This window comes from Xenopus laevis, chromosome 2L, assembly GCF_017654675.1.
Source record: "Xenopus laevis strain J_2021 chromosome 2L, Xenopus_laevis_v10.1, whole genome shotgun sequence".
NCBI classification, from domain to species: Eukaryota; Metazoa; Chordata; class Amphibia; order Anura; family Pipidae; genus Xenopus; species Xenopus laevis.
This window is the reverse complement of record NC_054373.1, coordinates 186,888,987-186,908,597: the sequence shown is the minus strand read 5'-3', so window position 1 is coordinate 186,908,597 and position 19,611 is coordinate 186,888,987. Positions and strand designations below refer to the sequence as shown.

General features: G+C 39.6%; 1 protein-coding gene across 8 annotated transcripts in view; it reads right to left on the bottom strand.

Moving 5' to 3' along the window:
* Positions 1-1,279: 1,279 nt before the first annotated feature.
* The window catches only part of sytl2.L (synaptotagmin like 2 L homeolog), a 62,574-nt gene continuing 44,242 nt past the window's right edge, over positions 1,280-19,611 (bottom strand). For all 8 annotated transcript variants that reach the window (XM_018247853.2, XM_018247857.2, XM_018247858.2 and 5 more), the window contains 10 exons: positions 12,670-12,723; positions 11,200-11,297; positions 8,079-8,198; positions 6,471-6,640; positions 5,515-5,617; positions 4,429-4,590; positions 4,041-4,119; positions 3,682-3,781; positions 2,816-3,021; positions 1,280-2,187 (listed from right to left, as the gene is read on the bottom strand). In XM_018247853.2, the coding sequence (XP_018103342.1) occupies positions 2,042-2,187; positions 2,816-3,021; positions 3,682-3,781; positions 4,041-4,119; positions 4,429-4,590; positions 5,515-5,617; positions 6,471-6,640; positions 8,079-8,198; positions 11,200-11,297; positions 12,670-12,723 (1,238 nt within the window). In that variant the 3' untranslated portion in view covers positions 1,280-2,041. The remainder of the gene's footprint in view (positions 2,188-2,815; positions 3,022-3,681; positions 3,782-4,040; positions 4,120-4,428; positions 4,591-5,514; positions 5,618-6,470; positions 6,641-8,078; positions 8,199-11,199; positions 11,298-12,669; positions 12,724-19,611) is intronic.

Below are 19,611 nucleotides of genomic sequence, written 5' to 3'. Positions count from 1 at the left end.
TTCTCCAGGCAGTAGTAGTAAAAACAGGTCTTTAAAGGGATCCTGTCATGGGAAAAAAATTTTTTTTCCAAAATGAATCAGTTAATAGTGCTGCTCCAGCAGAATTCTGCACTGAAATCCATTTTTCAAAAGAGCAAACAGATCTTTTTATATTGAATTTTGAAATCTGACATGGGGCTAGACATTTTGTCAATTTCCCAGCTGCCCCTGGTCATGTGACTTGTGCCTGCACTTTAGGAGAGAAATGCTTTCTGGCAGGCTTCTGTTTTTCCTTCTCAATGTAACTGAATGTGTGTCAGTGGGACCTGGATTTTACTATTGAGTGTTGTTCTTAGATCTACCAGGCAGCTGTTATCTTGTGTTAGGGAGCTGCTATCTGGTTACCTACCCATTGTTCTGTTGTTTGGCTGCTGGGGGGGAAGAGGGAGGGGGTGATATCACTCCAACTTGCAGTACAGCAGTAAAGAGTTATTGATGTTTATCAGAGCATACGTCACAGGACTTGGGGCAGCTGGGAAACTGACAATATGTCCAGCCTCATGTCAGATTTCAAAATTGAATATAAAAAAATCTGTTTGCTCTTTTGAGAAATGAATTTCAGTGCAGAATTCTGCTGGAGCAGCACTATTAACTGATTCATTTTGGAAAAAAAAATATTTTCCCATGACAGTATCCCTTTAAAGACCTGTTTTTACTACTACTGCCTGGAGAACTGCTCTTTGAGCGCCTACATTACGAAACAATACGGTGATGTAATGGATTTAAACCTAATGGTATAATATATGGCAGTGTGAGGGGTTTATTGGACAACGTATGGTCCATCAACTGATTCAGAAGTAAGAGATGCTACAGCTCCCACTCACTTTCACTCTGGTGTGGATGGAAAATTGTACCCCTCACTAGTGGGGTTATGGGGTCTGAGTGTGTGCACTCATCAGTTTCCCAGCCAAGACTAGGCCCCTATACCTATCTAACCAATGGCATTGCAGCATTCTATAGAATCGGAGAACTTCTTAGCACTGCAAATGGGTCACAAGGCAAAGTGATTTTTTTAAATATTCAGTTTTACAACATCTAGCAAGACCCACTTTACCTCCTGTAAACCCAATATATGTATATATGTGATAAATACACCCTTTTATCTTACAGCACTGCGGAATATGTTGACTCTACTGAGGTTATAGACACTATAGGAACTACTGAAGTAGGCACCATAATAATCTCCAGCCATCCTAATAACCACTTCATTATACCACAAACACAGAATCTTTATATTCTTTTTGTAGAAGTAATCAATTTATTTAGATAATTAACAAATATTTACATTTTATTCTAAAATGATTTAAACCTTATTAACATTTATCTTTATACAGCGCCCGTGGGTCGATTATACATAAGGATCTGTATTTAGTGAAAAGGTTTCATTTTGCATTTCAAATCCGTGCAAATTAAAATTGTTCTCAACCACTCAGCATGAGCGACAGCGAGTGGCCCTGTCGTGCCAATATGAAAACCATGGACAGTATTCGTACCCGATTCATATGTTCCATTTTATATACTTTTTAATTTATTTATTTTATGTCCGTGGGCTCTAACACTTGGCAAGACCATCAGGCAGCAGGAGAGTCCACTTTTGTTTGGGTTTCTGTTCTTGAGAGGAGTGTGCAGAACCAGAACCATGATAAAATGTCAGAACATTATAATGATAGCAGCGTGGTTTGGGTTTTTGGGGAGAAAAAGTCACCTTAGATAGTATATACATTTAAAAAAAATTTTTTCTAATTAGCCTATTTCCCCTTTGACAAACATAGTGAATACAAGAACACTTGGAATCCAGTCACAAATACATAAAACGCTTGAAAGAAAGTGGCTTATCAGAGGTCCCTGTAGAGCAGCAATATACCACCAGTTGGCACTGCTCTTAAGATTCAATGCGTTTCTCTTCAAAAAGGCAAAATATTTTCGATATTGGGTAAATTAGAGATAATAGTACTGCTATAGCCTATGAACACCTGGAAAAGAAAGAGAAGCTTCTGCCTATTTATTTGGCCATTTTGGCCATCTTAAACATCCTGAGCGGCAATATGGCTTCCACCCATGTATCAGAGGAGCTGATCATTTTCTCCCACGTCGTGGCTTCGGCTGCATTCGAGTCCATCCAGTCCACTGCAGTTCCATAGCTCTTACCTGAAACAGAAACACAATGGATCATGAATACTGTATTTCTCAAATATCTGCAAAGATATCCATCCATAATTGGTGTGTTGTAAGAATAGGCACATTGTTCCCCATGGAGTGCTTTTAATAATTGGTGTAGCATTAGCTGTGCTGCAGGTGCAAAGCAGAATTAAGCAGTCTATACACAGCAGAATAAAAGCTTTGAAGCCCATGTATGGCCCTCTCCCGTCCCTATAGGCCTAGAGGTCAAATAATTGGATCATCTTGATTTGTCGTGACCAGCAATTCACTCATTTGGCAACCTTGACAAATTAACAGATTTTACAACGTAGGGCCAGTTTTAACCTGCCAAAGGCCAGATACTGGGTTAAGATTCAAAACTTAAGCACATGGGTTTAGGTCAAGCAGATGATAGTGATTAACCGGTGACTGGTTAAATCATCCTTTGTATCTCTCGTTATATGATACTCGATCTTCATGGCTTATGTTAAAGAGCTACAAAAACAGAAAGGTTGTACCGGCAAGTGAATTCTCCTTGAAGCCACAAAAAGTGACTGGAAAGTATTCCAGTGCCAATGGAGATCCAAGCACAGCTTTTTATATATACACAACTTAGTTTTTTTAGACTTTTTAGTACCTGTTCCAAAGCCTATCCGTAAGCCGCCCAAAAAGTGATTGGTCAGTTTGTTGTGATCCCAGACTGTAAGTTCCACACAAGCCTCATGTAGATCTTCTTTCCTGAACCCATCATAAACCATGGTGTGGTTAAAATAAGGATTCGGGGTCTTGTCTACCGCCCGTGTTTTCTGGCGGCTTTTTCTGCTTGTATCCGGAAGGATCGTACTGTAGAAGAAATGATGGAAAGAAACCTAATCAGAATGGGATTGGCAGTGTAGGTTCTAAGGTCTATGGTCCATCCTGCATCAGATCTAAAGGCCACATAAATGGGGGCCATCAGAAATCATGGCTCCCCTTACTATATAGTTGACAAGGCCCATTCTTTAAATGGCATAGTAACTAAATATTAAAATGTTGGTCAGATGGTGTCCCAATGGACCCCCTTTACTTTCTGGACCACAAATTACAAGGTCTGCTTCCTCTACAATTATGCCCCAGTTGTTGGCACCTGCTTATCTTAAAATAATGGGGCCCTAATTTAAAATAAATGTCTAAATAGACCAACCCCAGCAAGCTCCAAATTCAACACATTCTGTGACAAGCCCATCCCTTTCTACACCCCAAATTCTGGACCTTCGGGAGATATACAGCAGTCTGAGGCCCTGTCAGATCTCCGATCTATCAACCCGATAGTGACCCACCCTGTTTAGGTAATGCTAGTGAAGAAAAACTTGGAACAGCTGTACCCCAGTAGGATTTATTCGTTGTAGTAACTGAGGATAAGAGACTAGAACACCATCAGTAGACCAGATACTATACAAAATTGTGGATTTCGTGCAGTATGCAAGGTTCAACCTGTATAACAGCAATCCGACTTTGATTTACCATTTGATAAAGGAGTTTATTTTGTTCCCTCTAAGCATGGGGAGATTACTGCATTCTTTCAACCATATGTGCACCTCTCCAGTGCCAGCATTCTTAGCTCCTGTAATTAAAAAAAACACATATCCCCGTTATACTGTTGCTTGTTAGATCATACTGCATGCAAAGCTAAACTCACTGGGAAAATAAAGTACTCATTTTCATTATAATGTTTCATCGCCAACCTAAGAACAACAAAAAATAATAGGCAAGCGTATGACAAAGTTAAGTGGGTGCAAGCATGATGAAGGTGGGCCTGGGTTTGACTACAAATCTCTAAAATGATGTCCATTAATGTTGTTAGGTCTGAAGCTTGTACATACCTGAGAAGGCTTCCGGAACATACTTCAGAGCTAATTTCATCTCTCCTCTGTTTTCCAACCCAATTCCAGCAGCGGGTGTCTATAAGGTGGGTAGGGCCAAAGAAAAGGAAAATTAGTTGGCTTTAGAAAAATAAAAATGTAAAGAACAGGTATGAAGATGGGCGCGGCGGCATATGGTAGAGAGGGAACCATATTTTTAAATACTGAGAACAGTTAAACCCCCTCTTTATTTAATATGTTGCCTTCTGCAGGCGTCAAATCCTATTTGACCAACAAGTAAAACCTCTTTCAAAGTGACTTCAAAACCACGCAAAAAAAAGAGATCTGATTAGTGTAGATCTGGTAAAAGGCCATTGAGTTTTTGGGAGGGGGTGGTTGAGGTGCTTACACGAGGCTGCAGCGGATACCAGTTCATCTGCTTATTACTCCAGTCCCAAGATGCCAAGTTCACGTCCACTTCTCCTAGAAAACTGTTGCGTCCAAGGACATCATAGTGCCAGACCGACAGGTTTAGCGTTTGGCTCAAGAGAGCATTCTTGGTGATTTTATACTAAAACAGAGAAACAAATAGTGAATAAAAATTCAAGAGATCAGTTGTGCTACCAGTCCATATTGTTGGACATGCTGCTGTTAATCTCAAACAAGCTATTGACACCTACTGAAGGCTAAAGGTGGTAGGGTCAGAGATACTTTCCATCAGAAACTAGGAGAAGCCCATGCAATTTGTGGGCAAAAGGCCTATGGCATCTATTCCAAAAAGATCACATTCCTTAGGAGTTGCTAATCAACTTTTTGTAATAAATGCAGTAGGGCTTTTGCCTGCAAATTGCATGTGCTTATCCCTGTTGTTGGGATTTTTTGTGACATCAGTGTGGAGCAACAGGGCAGTCCAAGCACTGGGTCAAGCATTCATGTAGTGGTGTGCCGGACACCTTTACTATTATTAATTTCTATGGCCTCATCGAACCATTCTTATAGGTGCTTATTCATTTGGTATTCATTTCCTTAAAAGTAAAGTTTATCTTTGTCATTATTTTGTGCATGAAACATGTTTTGCATCTATTTATTAGATTTGCAGCTTGGATATTGTAAGCACTAAACCAAGTCAAAGTGGGGGGTTGTTTGATTTGCCTGTGTATAATGGGAAGAGACTGAAAAATATATATAGAATAATGTACCCCCTATTGTAAAGTATAACGATATTAGAGCTCGTTGAGACTTCCATGACTACATAAAGGCATGATGATAAAGGATGAGTGCTTTTATAGAGACTCCAAACTCAACAAACCATATATCCTCATATTTTACAAAAATGTATTTTTTTTTATATATATATACAAGGTTTAGTGAGTTGTGACAAATAATAATATACTGTATTTTAGACGTCATTCATAACTTGTGTGTATTATAAGGAAAGCCGTCACTGCTTTATTCTGCACTTAGAGTAGAGAGATATTAAAAAACTGGTTTGTACCCTTAGAACATCATTATACACAGGATTTAAGGTCTTCTTCTTGACTCCTGTTTTTCTCTTTCCCATTTTTGCCTTTTCTGGAAGTAGATAGGATTTCACATACCTAAAAAGAGCAAGGCATAACTTTAAAAAGAAGGATAGGTAAGGTTGTAAATAGATCAGTCGCTATGTTCTGTAATGGGACACCAAAAGACAGCAACTTGTTCAGAATGAAAAAGGATTCTGATTGGACATGGTGGGAAATATGGAACAAGAGCAACAACCCACTGATGTAGTCATCTTGGCATTATATTGCAACAATAGGCAGCCAATTCCAGATATGTTTGGGACAAATATTCCCAAAATTCAGCTTCTATGGTTGACTTATAGGAAACTGGGAATTTACAACAGAAGGCAAAATGTTGTCCACTAACTTGGCCCCTAACTTCTACATCTGCAAAAGTCGGGACCATGGAAGTGCAAACAGCTGTGTCACCAAGAAATCTGATCTTTATAAAGAAAGAAAAGGTCATTCCTTAGGAATTAGAACCTTGGAAGGACTGTAGAAAGGATCAAATATTTCTGAATCCTTTTAATAAACCCACAACACACCAACATATGGCCTTTAAAAGGTTTAAAAAGTAGTGATCAGTTGATCGACAGAACCTCTTGATACTGGATCTGTTGATTCACACTGAACTACAATTTAAGAAATTGTATGACTTATGCTACAATATCATCACTTTTTTTGAGAGACAGTAGAAACAAATTTTGGGTTATTGATACAGGTGTCAGATCTTAAAGATTTTTAGAATACGAAATTTATAAAGTTTATTCCCATATTTAAACAAATGTTATACTTCCCTTTAAGAAGCTGCATGTGTTACATGATTTATAAAAGCCCCAAGTTTGTACAGAATTATAAGCCGAACATGCAGAACAAAGTATGAGGGAGAACGTGTCTGACGGATACTTACGGGTCCGATCTCTGTTTCTTAACATCAGCCGCGGCCAGATCTTTGCACTGGCTAACAAAGACTTGAAACTCCTGCAGGTTATCAGCATAATCTAAAGCAACTTGGATGTTGCCCTTAATGTCCACATTGCCAAAATCTCCACTGTAGATGCTCATGACACTTCCACTCACCTAATGAGAGGCAGGAATAAGAATGCTTAAGTTAAAAGAAAAATATCCTCTAGGCTCAATGTCCAGCGTTCATAGTCAAGAAAAACAGGTGGTGCATTACCCAGTAGACTCACATCATAGTCTGAGGTAGAGCCTAGAAGCAGGCTATGGAGCACAGTAAAAGCACTCTCTCTTGGTAATAGAAGGTGGACTGAAGACTTATTCATAGAGATACTATCTGATGTCCTTGTTAAAGCTACTTTGATACACTGCACCTAGTTATTGGTGTAGGCTATTGTTTCAAAACACAGAGAATGCCGATTATTTACCAAAGACCTATGGCCTGCATAAGAAAGTATTTTTGCTATCACATTTCCATCTAGTTACATTCATTCAGAGAGTCACGTTTGAAGGCCCTCTGCATTTAAATTAATCTGCCCCAACCTTCCATGGGTCATAGCTAGGGTACTAAGTAAACTGCAGCAGATTGTGTAGTGGACACTGGGGAAACCAATGATGGTTCTTCAGGGTTTGGTCATCTTTAGCTCATAGTATTTCTCAGCCAATTCGGCAGGTGGAGGATATACTCTTAGTTCAAAAACAAGTTTACCTGCCCTAAATCATACACATAGGCTTCCTAACCCAAACGATGGACTAAGAATTTTTGTATGAAATATCCTTTATAAATGGCAGAGCTCTACAATATACAAGTTGACATTTATGTTCTGCTTTTAGAGAATGATCTTCTAAGAAGCCAGTATGTTTTTGGCTATTGGTCCAGGATGGTTCACCTAAAACTTACATCTACTTCAGTTGACAGACCATTTCTGTATTTTCTGCCTTATTAAATTTAAGATCACCGGCTTGAGGTTTGTTCTATCACAGGTTTTGGTAAACTGTGGGGGGTCACCAATGAGCTTTTTGACTTGGGCCCACTGGCATGAGCTGAAAGGAGCATTTTATTTCCCTTTTCCACTGTCTTCAAATTGCCCTAAGCAGGAAATATTCACCATACTGATGTTATTGAGATGAAATGGGCCCCAGGTCAGGATTTTTGAGGAGGACCATTGAACTTCTAGATGCACCCTTGCCTAAAACCTTACAGATGGTTATTTCCAAAACATTAGAAACCCCAAGGGCTACTGTTCAGTAGAACAAGGGAATAGCTGGAGCCTCTTCCAGCCAGGGTGGCTAAATAAACCAGGAAAAGATGGACAATCAATACAAGTCCTACAGTGGGTTTGTTTGGTGGTTACCCTTCATCAATCCAACCACAAGTTTTTTTAGTTTGACAGTTCAGTGAAATCCTTACCCCCAAAAAAAGAGAGACATTTCATATTAATGAGTCATATTACTGTTCTATAATAAATCCAAGGCTAGAAACAACACAACAATATCAAGTACACAAGGACAGCGTTAGTGGAAGCAGTGGGGTTATGGTATTTAAAGGTGTACATACAGAAGATAAGGAGGCCATGCCAGAGGAGCCGCTTAGATTGGTTAGAGAACTGGGGCTCTTCTTGTGTCTGCCAAGCTGAAAACTGTTTTCTGATGCTGAATCTGTCTCTCTGCCATCAGTCTACAAGACATCGTACATACAAGTCACACGGCATGTTAATACACAAAAGTTATACATTGAAATTGCGTTCAAATCGTTATTCTGGTACAGTTTAGACATGGGCACCTAATGTACCTCCAGCATTTGCTGAACTAGCACTCCTAACATTCCCTCAGCTGGGTGCAGGGAGTAGTAGTTTAGCCTAACGTGGAGATGCTCCAAATGCCTGCAGTTGTTAAACATAAAAGCCATACATTCTGCTGTGAAATGTTATGTGTCCAACACTTGTCTTGTGTTGTGTAGGGATGTAGCGAACTGTTCGCCGGCGAACTAGTTCGCCGGCGAACTAGTTCGCACGAACTTCGACTGTTCGCGTCCGCCGCAAGTTCCCGAACGTCGCGCGACGTTCGCCAATAGGCGTTCGCGTCAAAATCGTTCGACCATTCAAACGCTAAAATTGAACGATTTTCGTTCGATCGAACGATTAAAATCCTTCGATCGTTCGAATCGAACGATTTTCGGATGTTCGAAGTTCGCGAACAGTTCGCGAACTGTTCGCATTTTTTGCCGGTGTTCGCGAACGGCGTTCGCGAACACATACTCGGCGGTTCGCTACATCCCTAGTGTTGTGTAGCAGTGTACGTTGGGAGTTGTTTGACTTATCTGCTGCCCAAAAAGTTTAGGAGCAGCTTAAGGGCAGAGACACACGTGGGGATTTAGTCTCCTAGAGACAAATCGCCTCTACTTCGGGCGACTAATCTCCCCGAACTGCCTTCCCGCCGGCTAGAATCTACATCGGTGGTGGGATGGCACTCTGAGCGCTACGCTAATTTGCCTCACAAGGAAACCGCAACTTCGGCAAACAAATCGCTCCAAGTGTCATTGTGCCGGCGATTTTGATTTTAGCCGGCGGGAAGGCAATTCAGGGAGATTAGTCGCCCGAAGAAGAAGCGATTTGTCACTGGCTAATCTCTCCACGTGTTACGCTGCCCTAGTGCCAGTCACACCCATAATTGAAAAAGCCCTCAACGTATAAGCCCAAGTAATCTGCACTTATTTGGAAACAAGTTTCAATTTGTAGGGCTTTCTGGGTCAAACTACCAATCTATAATATCTAAGGCTTCATTTAAAATAAAAGACTCAAGTTGGCAGTACAGTGGATATGTGGTCCTTTAAAGGTTACATTTTTCATAATTTATGCTTACAGTTTAAATGGGGCTTTTAAAAATGTTCATATAAAAAGTACATTGGTACTAAATAGTCCTGAATTAAGAGGATTACGGGTGAGCAAACAAGTATTTTTCTGTGTTCACAATAAGGTCTGTCCTTGTACTTTTATGGTCTCTACATAAAGAAATTGCAACTTCTACACAACGAAAGGGCAACCCCACTTATAAAGGGTCTTAGGAAATATAAATAGGTTTATATGTGGGGGGCACGGACAGTACAGGACATATATAAAGAGTGTGACTGTTCTGGAAACTGTTAGTTCCTTTTTCATATTCATACGCCAATAATGATATATAGTTAAAACTATGTTAAAATATGAAACTAAGCAAAACCATGTAAGATTTTAGTCGATTTTAGACAACAATGTTAATATACATTCTGCACTGAACATCAACAGGACAAAAGGGAAAAGGTTTAATTGTACAAATCAGAAACATGAATTGTAGTAACATAATGCTATAGCATGGATTCGGAATATATATTCTATAGCATGGATTCGGAATATATATTCTATAGCATGGATTCGGAATATATATTCTATAGCATGGATTCGGAATGTTTTGCCCAGAATTTAAAATTGGGTCTCCATGATCCCTTCTAATAATGGGAATCTTTTTGCAACAAGTAGAACCTGTGTGTACAAGAAGTAGCACTAATGAAGGGTAAAGATGAATGTTATGAACACAAAGTTGCTGTGTTGTAGGTTTTTCCTGGAATTCCCCACCCCAACATTGTTCCTAGCAGCAATTTAAAAGAAAGGTATGGAGAAATCCCAGATTTATATACTGGTCGGGCAGAGCCGGAGTCATGGTTGGGGATATCTGGGGTGTGGCAAAAATCCTCCTGGAGACAGTAAATGCCAGTTCTAGAGGCCCATTTATCAATATTCTTATTTTAGTGGTTTTAGGGGTTTTCCCAACCATGAAAAAAAACAGAATTATCTGAATAAGACAACAAAAACCTCTAATTCCTAATTTGTTTGTGTAAGTACTGGTGCCAAAGAACCTGAAAACCTCTAAAACCCAGAATTAAAGAGAAATAGTGCAATTGCATAAGGCATTGACTTCTATATGAACTCGACAAGTTTCAGATGGTGAACTTTTGCATTGCGTTTTTTTTTTGGAATGCTTAGTAAAGCACACGATTTTGCTCTAAACCACAAAAATGTGCGGCTTAGAGCAATAAGAAAAAAAACTTTTTGAAGCTAAAAATATGATTTGGTAAAACGATTAAAGGGTTGGTCACCTTTGAATTGACTTTTATTATGATGTAGAGAGTGATATTCTGAGACAATTTGTAATTGGTTTTCATGTTTTTTTATTTGTGGTCTTTGAGTTTAGTTTTTTATTCAGCAGCTCTCCAGTTTGCAATTTTAGCAATTTGGTTGCTAGGATCCAAGTTACCCTAGCGACCATATATTGATGTGAACAAGAGACTGGTATAAGAATAGGAGAGGCCTGAATAGAAAGATGAGGAATAACAAGCAGCAATAACAATATATTAGTAGCCCTGCTGAGCATTTGATTTTAGGTGGGGCCTGTGACCATTTCAAAACTGGAGAGAGCCAGAAGAAGAAGGTAAATAATTAAAAATTTCTAAAAAATAAATAATGAAGACCAATTGAGAAGTTGCTGAGAATTAGCCATTCTAAAATATACTAAGGGGGGGTGAACTACCCCTTAAATACGAACATTAGTAAATGGGCCCCCTTGAGTACTTGAACCACATTGTTTAATTGTTTTGATCACCTCCTGAAACAAAGGGCCAACACCTTCACCCCCAGAAGACTTACATCGTCATTGAGGAAGGACGGCACCGATTGGCTCAGTCGCTTTAATTTCTCCGGATCAGAAAAATTACTTCTCTCCGGCACATGTTCATCTACACGGACTAATCACAAGCAGAATTTCAATATATAAAAGACAGTAACTATTACAAGCTTTATTCAAACACATTTATATAGTGATGGGCGAATTTGCGCCGTTTCGCTTCGCCGAAAAATTTGCGAATTTCGCGAAATGGCGAAAAATTCACGAAACGGCGCTGGCGTCTCGTTTTTGGCGCCGGCGTCCGTTTTTTCTAAGAAAATTTTTTTGACGCCGGCGAATTTTTGCCGCGAATTTTCGCGGGCGTTTCGCGAATTTATTTGCTGGCAGCGAAACGCGCAAATTCACCGTGAATTCGCGCCTGGCGAATAAATTCGCCCATCACTACATTTATATAAATATTTATTTTTACAACATTTCAGGGCTCTTTTAATCATACAAACTTAATACATTTACAGGGTTATGTACTAAAGAGGCACTAAATTTGCCCAGGCCCAGTAACCCATAGCAACCAATCAGCATGTAGCATTTACCTGTTTAAAAGCACACATATTATTGGTTGTTATTGGTTACTGCTCCTGGGTAGTGAAGGGCAAATTTGTCCCGTTTTGCTTCACCGAAAAATTCGAGAATTTTCAGAAAAATGTTGAAAAAAAAAATCACAAAACACGTATTTTGATGCCGGCGTCAAAATTGATGCCAACGACAATGTGGCGCAGGCCTATTTTGTCCAATTGGATTAAAGTCAATGGGTGAGCAAATTTATTCACCTGTGGCAAAATGCGGAAATTCATTGCGATCTCACGACCATCACTACTCCTGGGCAAACTTAGTGCCTTTTATTACATAAAGGGGTAGGGTTCAATGTAAAAGGTTTTCATTAATGGATAGAAAGTTGCCCTACTCATTTGGCTACTTTTAGTTTTAAAACAAAACACCTCCTTTTAATATCATAATTTCAAATATATACTGTATATACTCGAGTATAAGCCGTCCCGAGTATAAGCCGAGGTACTGTACCTAACTTTACCTCCAAAAACTGGGAAAGCTTATTGACTCGAGTATAAGCCTAGGGTGAGAAATGCAGCAGCTACTGGTAAGTTTCAATCAAAAAAATTGAGGGTTTCTGCTCCCATTGGAGGTGCCGGCATCTCGTTTTTGGATGCCGGCGAATATTCTTGGACGCCGGCGACTATTCTTGGACGCCGGCGACTATTCTTGGACGCCGGGGACTGTTTTTGCGCTTGATCCAAGTATAAGCCGAGGTAGAGTTTTTCAGCATATTTTGGGGGCTGAAAAACTCTGCTTATACTCGAGTATATACGGTACCTAAAAAATAATTGTACTTGATATACCAAAATATACCATGTAAAGTCATTGAAAATGATTAATAAATATGAAAGAATGGACTCCAAATGAGAAAAGCCAGAATTTACCCTCTTCATACATAGGGTCCTTATCCTCCTTTGGAATAATACCGTTGTCTTGGTCTATTTAGAGAAGAAGGTACAAAAGAAACAATGGTTTTGAGTTGGCAGCCATGTAATTATGTAACACAGAACACAACTTTAAAAGCATTTATTGCCTTCTTACTAAAAGGAGCAGGAAAGCTTTAAACCAGAGTAGTTATGAAAGGTCATGCAACATTTAGAGAGATTGGAGAATACTACAGTAAGGAATATGGAATGAATTGTATCCTAGTTTTTTTCCCTTTAGCTTATACTATTCCTCCCATTAAGGAACTAAATTCTAAGGTCTATTTGCAGAGCAATGAAAGAATGTGCGTCTTGTGACTTGGCCACTTACTTGACTTTCAATGCAGGAGTGTCATGAGAAATTTTACCCTTCTACAGTATAGCCAGAGGTACCAAGAGCTACTAATATACATTAACTTCAAATCCCTCCCTAACTGGCCTTCAGACTGGGCCCCCTTAGCTCATAACAAGGTTACAGATATATAGAAACATTGGGGTAACAGTCACCCTGCTATAGTTGCTTATTTGTACCCTGGGTTCCCCTGGACTCACCCCAAATCTCCTCCTAACTGACCTTCAGACTGGGCCCCCTTAGCTCATAACAAGGTTACAGATATATAGAAACATTGGGGTGTCACCCTGCTATAGTTCCAGGGGTACCCAGGGTACAAATAAGCACTCACCCCAAATCTCCCCCTAACTGACCTTCAGACTGGGCCCCTTAGCTCATAACAAGGTTACAGATATATAGAAACATTGGGGTGTCACCCTGCTATAGTTCCAGGGGTACCCAGGGTACAAATAAGCACTCACCCCAAATCTCCCCCTAACTGACCTTCAGACTGGGCCCCCTTAGCTCATAACAAGGTTACAGATATATAGAAACATTGGGGTCTCACCCTGCTATAGTTCCAGGGGTACCCAGGGTACAAATAAGCACTCACCCCAAATCTCCCCCTAACTGACCTTCAGGCTGGGCCCCCTTAGCTCATAACAAGGTTACAGATATATAGAAACATTGGGGTAACAGTCACCCTGCTATAGTTCCAGGGGTACCCAGGGTACAAATAAGCTCTCACCCCAAATCTCCCCCTAACTGACCTTCAGGCTGGGTCCCCTTAGCTCATAACAAGGTTACAGATATATAGAAACATTGGGGTAACAGTCACCCTGCTATAGTTCCAGGGGTACCCAGGGCACAAATAATCACTCACATCAAATCTCCCCCTAACTGGCCTTCAGATTGGGCCCCCTTAGCTCATAACAAGGTTACAGATATATAGAAACATTGGGGTAACAGTCACCCTGCTATAGTTCCAGGGGTACCCAGGGTACAAATAAGCACTCACCCCAAATCTCCCCCTAACTGACCTTCAGACTGGGCTCCCTTAGCTCATAACAAGGTTACAGATATATAGAAACATTGGGGTGTCACCCTGCTATAGTTCCAGGGGTACCCAGGGTACAAATAAACACTCACCCCAAATCTCCCCCTAACTGACCTTCAGACTGGGCCCCCTTAGCTCATAACAAGGTTACAGATATATAGAAACATTGGGGTGTCACCCTGCTATAGTTCCAGGGGTACCCAGGGTAGCAAAAATATTACCCTCATTAACCTTCAAACATAATCCTTGAGACCCCAATCGAGGGGAAATTTTTATAATTTAGAAACTGGCTAAAATGGGTGACAAACATCCCTGAAGCACAGACACATTACACATTCTGTTAATTTAATGTTAATCTTTATGTTAATCTTTCATGTTTGAACCAAGGATTGCATGTCATAGAATTAGAATGTTGGAATGCAAAAACTCTCTTTATTTGAATAGGGCAAAAGATTGTAGATGGACCAGTTCTATGTATTACTGCACAAACACACAAATACACTCACTACAGGTTATTCCTGCTTTTGTGCATATGGGCCCATATAAATGCCATCGCATGTTCAATAAGTGTAAGCTTTACGGTTCCTTCTCAGGGACACTAAATAGGAGAGTCTCTCACTAAAGCTACAGAATATTCTATGGGTGGCATGTAATAATGGACGTAAATGGAATAAAAATGAGCAAAGACAAGGTTCAATAGATGGCTTACTACACGGGGAGGCACATTTATTAAAGGTCAAATTTCGAATTCATGTGAGTTTTTAAAACTCTATTAAATTCGAATATATTCGAAATTCAACTGGGGGGTTATTTATATATAAAAACAAATATCTAAAACTCGGTCAAATTTTAAAAAACTCAAACCTGAATTGAATTCGACTAAACTCGATTCGAGTTTTTTTTTCTCCGAAAAAAAACCTCAAATGTCAGGAAGGCTAATAAAGTCCAAATTGGTCCCTGGACCTCTCCTATTGACTTATACATGAACTCGGCAGGTTTTAGGTGGTGAATAGTCGAATTCAAGATCTTAAAGGGCCAGAGTGTGATAAAGCTCAAAATTTGAACTCCAATCTAGTTTGGATAATTCACAATTCTAATTTGGAGAGTTTAGACCATATAAAATATGAAAATTCAAATTTTCAATTCGACCCTTAATAAATCTACAGTAAGATATTCGATCCCATGGCAAGATGCACAAGCTTTCTTTCCACCTCGACTGTTGAGTTATTATGGGTTCTTTTATTTCCACATTAATGCCATTTATTACATGCACCTGCTATAAGCTATACTATTTTTGAACTTACCTTACAAATGCTGAAATGAAATGTTTTGGGGATTAAACACATAAATGGCTTCCTGCATTGGGACATGCACTTAACCTTCTCATAGCAAGGCTCAAAGACCCACTATCAGGTATTGGCAGCTATATAGTAATGAACATCCCACAAGTCCCAGCCAAAGCCAAGCAGGAGTGATGTCACAATCACTAACCTGTCCAAAAATTGTTCTGTACAATCCCCAGCCATCAGAACCCAAACAATATATATGAGCTGACCCTCTACTATTAACAGAAATGCTTTTGGTTTAAAACAGAAAATAAAATGGAAAATCCATCAACATCACAACAGTTGAACAGTTGAATGGGACGATGCAACAACGGAGGTGAAGCAATTGATCAGCTCCTCTGCAAGTAACTGAGGTTAACAATAGCATTATATAGGGAAACTGGATTCTGAAAATGAAAAATCATAAATAACAGTGGAACAAGTCATTTTACAATGAAGTTCATCGGTCAATCTCATTTTGATGGAAAGTAACACTAAAATACATGTCTGTGGTGCTACCATAAAGCTTTGCATAGCAACATAGTAAGTTAGGCTGAAAAAAGACACACGTCCATCGAGTTCAACCTTTTAACTTTTTTTAACCTGCCTAACTGCCAGTTGATCCAGAGGAAGGCAAAAAAAACACCGTCTGAAGCCTCTCCAATTTGCCTCAGAGGGGGAAAAATTCCTTCCTGACTCCAAAATGGCAATGGGACCAGTCCCTGGATCAACTTGTACTATGAGCTATCTCCCATATCCCTGTATTCCCTCACTTGCTAAACACCATCCAACCCCTTCTTATACCTATCTAATGTATCAGCCTGTACCCCTGATTCACTTCCCAGCTCTCCCTGTAACACCCCTTTCATTCCTCTAATCTCATTGGCTCCCTCCTGTCTGCTGGGAGGAGCTACTGGTGAATAAAGCATCCGACCCTTCCTTGTACCTATCTAATGTATCAGCCTGTACCACTGATTCACTTCCCAGCTCTCCCTGTAACACCCCTTTCCCTCCTCTAATCTCATTGGCTCCCTCCTGTCTGCTGGGAGGAGCTACTGGTGAATAAAGCATCCGACCCTTCCTTATACCTATCTAATGTATCAGCCTGTACCACTGATTCACTTCCCAGCTCTCCCTGTAACACCCCTTTCCCTCCTCTAATCTCATTGGCTCCCTCCTGTCTGCTGGGAGGAGCTACTGGTGAATAAAGCATCCGACCCTTCCTTGTACCTATCTAATGTATCAGCCTGTACCACTGATTCACTTCCCAGCTCTCCCTGTAACACCCCTTTCCCTCCTCTAATCTCATTGGCTCCCTCCTGTCTGCTGGGAGGAGCTACTGGTGAATAACGCATCCGACCCTTCCTTGTACCTATCTAATGTATCAGCCTGCATCACTGATTCAGGGTCACCCCCAAGTTGTAGCTGCTCCCTGTACATTGCTACAAATACCGCTTTTATCTGGGGCATGCAATCTATAAAAAAATAAATACAGCACATAATGGGAAATGATCCTGCCAGACCAAGAGTGCTGCACAATACAACCACAGAGTGTCATTTATAAAGAGCTGCATTGCCTCTGATCAAGGATATTTAATATTTAATGTTGATGCAGAGCTCTTTAAGCAGAATCCCCGTGTTTAACAATGGGGTTTTACTGTACATGGAAATGTAAATACTACATTTTATTGCAGCTATAAAAACTCTTAGTGTTACTTTCCTGTAAAAGTCAATAGGTAAAAATGGACAAAAAAGACCAATTGTTCATATATCAGCCGGCAATGCCTTCTCTTGTGTCTCCGCTCACTGGCACTACATTGGCCTGGGCTCAGATACACGGAGCAGATTTCATGTTTCTGCACCTAAATCTATTCCATGTGTCTGTCCCAGGCCGATGCAGTGCCAGTGAGCGGAGACACAGGAGTTGGCACAGGTCAGCGGATCGGCTGATTTTGGATTTACCCACAGGCTAACAATCAAACCCATGTGGCACTATCCTAAGACTGTCACAGACAAAATCACAAGATAAATAACCAACAATGTTACATAGTGGCCCATAAAGGTCACATTGATGGCAAAACTTATTTATATTACACAAATATCTTGGATAATAATACTGTGCCAATAAAAAAAGTTTTGGCACAAAAAGGCATGGTTAGAATACAGGGTTGGGACCGGTTATCCAGAATGCTCGGAACCTCGTGTTTCCCAGATAAGCGATCTTTCCTTAATTTAGATCTCCATACCTCAAGTCTGCTTAAAAAACCCAATAGGCTGGTTTCACCTCCAATAAGGATTAATTATATCTTAGTTGGGATCAAGTACAAGCTACTGAAAATAGCTTATTACACAGAAATGGGAAACTATTTTTAAAAATGTGAATTACTTAAATGGAGTCTATGGAAGAAGGCCTTCCCCTAATGCAAAGCTTTCTGGATAACAGGTGTCATGATAATGGATCCCAAACCTGTACACAATGGCACAACATTATGGGGTAAATTTATCAAAGAGTGAAGTTCCGCCACTAGAGTGAAATTCCGCAGCTCTCAATTCATTTCTATGGGATTTTGAAAGGCGTATTTATCAACGGGTGAAAGTTCACCCTTTGATAAATACGCCTAAAAAAATACCATAGAAATGAATGGAGAGTGGCGGAATTTCACGCTAGTGGCGGAACTTCACTATTAACTTCACTCTTTGATAAATATACCCCTGTAACATCGAGGTGGCTATAACTTGCCATGAAAGGGGTCAGTCTGTCACAAAAATAGGTGTTCTTGTTCCTTACAGAAAAATAAGCCTTTTGTACAGGTATGGGACTGGTTATCCAGTGCCTGAGGTTTTCCGGATAATGGATCTTTCTGTAATTTGGATCTTCGTGCCTTAAGACTACTAGAAAGTCATGTAAAATTAAATAAACCCATCATTGCCAATCATAGGCAATTTGTAATATCTACATATAATTTATTTCAAGGGCGTATGAAGTTAAATTGTAAGCAAGCAGAGCTGGATTAAAAATAGTGACTGCAAGCTTTACCAAACAATTCCTAGATTCGACATGGGTCTAGTTTGGCCAAGTTTTGTAAAAAAAAAAAAATTTTTATACATTTTCAACCTTCTTGATCTCAACTACTATAAGAAACCATTGGGGAAATAGAACACTAGCATCTTGAGTCATTATTACCCTGAACCCTTCTAAGTGATATCCACTTAATGAATTGCACTTTGTTTGTATAGTTTGTATCATTAATATCGTACTATGTGTTATATTTAAAAAAAAATTATAATAAACAGAGAAAACATTTAGTTAAACATTTAGTCATGCAGTTTGAACTTCAGACTGGATATTTTCTCAATCAGACGTGTTCCACAGAGACCAACACAGTTGAATAGAATATGTCACTAACATTAACAAAAAATGATGGAAGGTCATAAAACGACTTTTATGGCCATTATAGTACAATTATGGAACCTGTTATCCAGAATGATCAGGACCTGGGGTTATCTGAATAACAGATCTTTCTTGAATTTGGATCTTCATGCCTTAAGTCTACTAGAAAACCATAAAAACATTAAAATAAACCCAATGGGCTGGTTTTGCTTCCAATAAGGATTAATTATATCTTAGTTGGGATCAAGTACAAGTTACTTTTTTATTATTACACAGAAAAAGGGAATCATTTTTAAAATTTGGATTAAATGGAGTCTACGGGAGATGGTCTTTTCTGAATAATGGGTTTCCGGATAATGGATCCCATACCTGTACCTCAGTTTTGTTCTCTATTTCTTGATCTATATGAGCAGCATAGAATATAGGAATCCAGGTTGCTTACTGTTAATTGTGAGCTTCGTAATGGAAAGTGCTCAGTGAGAACACACTTATGATTGAGAAGATATTCAGATTTTGAATGGTCACCAAAAAGGCCAAAAGAAATAACTTTTTTTTTTTTCTTAATCCTTCATGCAAAGCTGCATTTAATGCAAATGTGACCAGAGTAACGGGCTTTGTAAATGGAATTTTCAAAAAATATAAATCAATAGATCCGATGGCTCTGGTGACATCCGTACTGGTATTAAGGAAAATATCAGATGTTTCATAGGTTAGTGAGAGGTTATGGGGTTATAGGTTATAGCATGTTAGCTGGTTAATAAGGGGCTTCAAGCCATGAGGGATGGCAGACATGCTACAT